The sequence below is a fragment of the Salvelinus sp. IW2-2015 genome, linkage group LG7 (assembly GCF_002910315.2).
Source record: "Salvelinus sp. IW2-2015 linkage group LG7, ASM291031v2, whole genome shotgun sequence".
NCBI classification, from domain to species: domain Eukaryota; kingdom Metazoa; phylum Chordata; class Actinopteri; order Salmoniformes; family Salmonidae; genus Salvelinus; species Salvelinus sp. IW2-2015.
Genome location: NC_036847.1, coordinates 16,152,274 through 16,157,333, shown reverse-complemented (window position 1 = coordinate 16,157,333; position 5,060 = coordinate 16,152,274). Strand labels below are relative to the sequence as shown.

Genomic DNA, 5,060 nt, shown 5'->3' with positions numbered 1-5,060 from the left:
ATGACAAGCGTCGGAGCCTGTATTGTCCTTTTGCATGTRTGAAGTCTCGTCAGAGGTCATAGCYGGKTTTCTTGTATGTGTCCATGTTGATGTCCTGTTCTTTGTAAGTAGTAGCTCTAGCGTTTAGGCCAGCACAGATGTTGCCTGTAATTCATGGTTTTTGGTTTGGATACGTTTTTATAGTCACTGTGGGGACGACATCGTTTAGGCACTTATTGATGAAGCCCYTGACTGTTGTGGTAAACTCCTCAATGCTATCGGCTGAATCCCGTAAATATCCCAGTCTGTACAAGCAAAACAGTCTTGRAGCTTCGCGTCTGCTTCATCTGACCACTTCCATTTTAAAAGCATCACTGGTACTTCCTGTTTGAGGTTTTGTTCGTYAACAGGAAGCAGGAGAATGGAGTCATGGTCAGATTTGATGAAGAGAGGATGAGGAAGGGCCTTTATATGCCTTTCTGTGGGTAGAATGGCAGCAGCTAATAGGGATCCTTAATTAATACAAATACAAAAGTATACTCCCACCAGAAATGCTGCATCTGGGTGGGCGGTTTCTTGTTTGTTTATGGTCCCACACAGTTTGAGTGCGAGAGTGGTGTTGGCTTGTAGACAGCTGTGATTATTACGGATGAGAACTCTCTTCGTAGATAAAAGTGTCTGTAGCTAGTGAGAGGGAGAGACAGCTAGCTAGCTATAAAAAAAATCACTTTCACTTACTTAGCTAGCAAAGGCAGCTAGCTAGTTTATCCTACTCATTTACTCATTTATTGCCCCTGGGGCCCGCCAGTGTAACTGCTTACTGACTGTACACTGTACCTCATAAACGCATTAGTATTATTAGCTACGTTGACTATGATGTTACTTTAGCTAATTTGGTGACAACGATGTAGGTTGTGTGTAGCGGTTATGAAATGAAGGGTTGTTTTGGAACGCTTTTTTCATCTGGCCACAGACAGCTGATGTGTTGTGCAATGAAGTCCACAAGCGAAGGGAAAAGGTGAGAGGAGGATAGCGCATAGATGCGAGAAGGAATACAACGAGCTGTTTGAAAGTGAAAGTTTGGATGTAATCAGGGTTGTATTCTTTCCACCGATTCTGTTGAAAAAACAGAAGCAAACGGAACGAAATGGGGATAAACATACCTGAAATTGTCCAATAGAAACTCTCGTTTGCAACTGTTGGACTAATGATTACACCCTAGATCGGCTAGATGCAGGCAAGAATGTGCAAGGCAGTAGTGAATGTCCTTGTGTCACTGTCTGTCACCTCAAATATTTTTCTCGACCTGTGTGCGTGCACCTACGTTGTAAACTTTCATTCATAGGCRAGGTTGTAGCAACCTCATGATGGGTAAAGGGAAATTTGAGTATCATGTAGTAGTCTAAACCTATCGATGTTACATTGAGCTGGGTGAATGGAATATGAATGACAGTCATCCAATATGCTGTAATAGAAATAAGGCCATGCTCATACATTTTTTAAATCATCCTCCCTCATCTTAAACGTCACCGACCGCCACTTGTCTAAACTCTCATGAGGGAGGAGTTTGTATAAGACAGGACGTGATATTTCTGTCTGTGAAGGCCACTCACATCAGAATGTTTGCACATCATATTAGCAGCACTACTGCACCTTTTGCATCATAAAATAAAGCGGTATGTGGGTGATCGTGACGTTTACTCATCACAAATTAAAAAAAATTTAAATGTGGAAAACCAACACATTCCTCAAACAAAGCAGGATAATTGTATTCCAAATTAAATACTGAGGAACCTAGCGTTAGCTTTTGGGCATACATGGTTAGATTCTTGAATTATTGTCCTATCCTTACTTACTTGCTTTATGACCTGCAATAATTCACTGAACCATCAGTCCCTACATGTGACCATGAATAAATAAGGATAAATGCAACAAGGGAGCTGATCGATTAAAAAAATAAAAAATAAAATAAAAAAGTGAATTTGGTCCAAAAAGAGAAATCTGACGTTCAAACCTTTTAACAGCAAGGCTTTTAACACATCTTACAATCATACAGTAGGTCCTGTATTTTAATCTACAAAATCTGCAGACATTTAGCTAGATGTGCATGTATATCACTGCCTTAATTTTTTGTGGTGTATTGATGTCAATCGTATATTATGTTATATTCTACCTGTTCAAAGACATTTACCTTTTTCACAACCAAAGAAGACAGTCATCTGAAGTCCTTTAGCATATTATTGAATTCATTTGTTTGTGTTTTGTTGACCATGTTAAGTATTTTAATTGTAATATGTGGGTAATTCTATTGAATATAATGCAACCTTGTCCCCAGAATAATTACTACCGTATATAACAGTGACTAGTTTCACAGAGAGCGTTCCGGCTGATGGACGAGACTAGATTTGATGTCCCCTTTGCAAATTATGAATGCATGATAGGGTTAGAAAACTAATGTAACCAAGGCTTCACATTTTGAAGAAAACAAAAACATTTTACAAACATATCTATTCTTGGCCAAAATATTTTTAAAAATCATTAAAGAAAAGGTTTATCTCTAAACTCTATCTTAAATGTAGGTCAATTGTAGATCCTGTAAATATCACTTACAAATTGTTAAAATATTAGTTGACAAATAAAAAATATATTTGTTGATGATATTTGATCAATACTAGTGTTCTTTAGGATATGTTTTGCAGATAAAGAGCTAACAAATTAAGCTTGGCAGAAAGGGTAAGCTATGCTCAGCAAGTTGTGTTGTTGTTCTGGACAAACAAATTGGAATTTATGTGTATCTTTGACAAGACCAGAAAATATAAAGAGATCTCAAACATACCTGTCCACACAAATATAATTCATTGGCACAATCCTTCACCAAGAGATTAAGCCATATCGCTATCAATCTATACACATCCAGTGAAACCATAAAGTTGATTTTAGGCTGAATATGATTCTACTTCATGAACCTTTCCTAAATCACAGAACCACAACATACAGTTTTGCCAACATAAAAGTCTGCTCCTGAAACCACAAATGGACCCACATTTAACCTAACCCCTCTGAATCAGAGAGGTGCGGGGGGCTGCCTTAATCGACATCCACATCTTCGGCGCCCGTGGAACAGTGGGTTAACTGCTTTGCTCCGGCAGAACGACAGATTTTTACCTTGTCAGACCGCTGTGAAATATGTTTTCCATAAGCAAAAATATTTTGTTTTCAGCTGTTTGAAGCTGGTGTACAAAACAGAAAGTTAAATATTCAAAAACTAATCTTAAGAACCGGAAACATAGAAATATCACACATAGAACATATCTACCGCTTCTTCGACTTGCTTTTAATGAGAATGACAGATCTATAACTCACGTTTCTATGGGAATTTGGTCAGTTGCCCAAAAAGTTACATATTGCAGCTTTAGTAAATTAATTCAGAGAGTTCTTCAATAGATTTATTAAATGTAATGTGAACAAAGAAAGAGACTTTTCACCATAAACATGCTTTATTGTTTTTGGATAATCTAAAATAAATAAATACATACATAAATAGAGAAATAAATCATCAATATTTAAAACAGACTGTCAGTGTCTCAAAGGTCATTGAGAGCGCTCTTCAAACTGGGTGGATGATATGTACAGCTCAGGTCTACCACAGTTCATGTTGGGTTTGGGTCAGATTGTGTTGTTTTGCGGGTCAACCGGAGCATAGCGGGGCTGACTGGATATCACTATTAGCAGGAGGTGAAGGTTTTCCAGAAGAAGTTTTTACAGGGGGCTTTGCGGTCGCGCTGCGGCAGCTGTGATAGCCTGTTGTAGGCGGCCCTCTCCTCCAGTCGAGACTCCAGGGGCTCCTCTAGATCCACAGGGGACACCCCTTCTCCGGGCAGCATGTTGGTGTCCGTCGCTCCGTCTAACAAGCCAGACACCAGCTTGAGAATCAGCTCTTTGCGCTCTTTACTCAWTTCCTAATAGAAAGGCAGAAGAGGTGGCAAATCAGTGGTTGAGTATATGTAGAAATATGTAAATATGTCAATGTTAGCTACAAAGAAATGGTATATTTTGTTGACCTAGGTGACCTATTTCTTTATTAAACTGACAAACCAGGTTAGAAATATTTGTTTCACTCAAATAAAAAAGCCATCATTTAATTCGTTATGAGAATTTATAAATGAAATTTCAAACCCATTACTAAAAAGAAATATAAACCATTAAATGTCATTGTACTAATTTATTAAATATCAGTTATTGATAATTGATCACTACAAATGAATTTGTCAAATCAAACACAATTTTATAATGATTGATCAAACGTTTTATAATGATTCTTTTTTTTAACCTTTTTTAATAATTTTTTTAATACATTTGAACACAAATTTATCTGACAACCATAAAAAGCATAATGAAAATAACAATTGATGATACAAGTAATAGTAAAACATGACAATAAAAATTGTATGAAACATAGTTAATAATATAAAATGAAATTCTCTACTCACTCTGTTAAGTAGTGGGCTCCTTTCTTCGACAGGAAGCACGGCGGCTGCTCTAACACTGTATAGAACCCCCATGAGAGACGCTAAAATGACCAGGAGCTGCATGCTGAGAGAGCGAGAGCAGGGGATGGACGACAGGCAGACACTAAATTAAGAGACAGACAGAGAGAGAGAGATCTGGAGGGAGCGCACAAAGTGGTGAGAGTTCAGTGGGAGAACAGAGAGTGGTCGAGAAGGTGCACTGGTAGCCTTGGATAGGTTACTGTCTGAACACTAAAGCGATGTTGATTCTTAAGCTCTACCTCCAAAGTCCCCCACTCCTTTATAGCCCTCTCTCCCTGTCTACCACTGACGCAGAAAGTGATGGGTGTATGACGGTGGGGTGGGGGGGTCAGAGGAAAACAAATGGAGTCATTGATCAGTTAACCCCTTGACTAATGGCGAGACGTTTTCACGTCATGTGTCTAAGAATAGTTCTGACATCAATATCAAAATAATACATTGACAGTAATTTTATGTGTATCAAGCCATCTGCAAAAAAGTGATCTCTGGCAGGTGTCATTTCCGMGGGTTTACCAGATCTACGCAGCACGG

General features: G+C 38.4%; 1 protein-coding gene across 1 annotated transcript; it reads right to left on the bottom strand.

The window, feature by feature from the left end:
- Positions 1-3,505: 3,505 nt before the first annotated feature.
- LOC111966080 (somatostatin-1B) lies at positions 3,506-4,764 on the bottom strand. Its single transcript, XM_023990507.2, has 2 exons — positions 4,470-4,764; positions 3,506-3,938 (listed from the first exon to the last, which is right to left on the bottom strand). Exons 1-2 carry the CDS (start codon positions 4,569-4,571, stop codon positions 3,705-3,707), a joined length of 336 nt encoding a protein of 111 aa, XP_023846275.1. The 5' UTR covers positions 4,572-4,764; the 3' UTR covers positions 3,506-3,704.
- Positions 4,765-5,060: the final 296 nt, after the last annotated feature.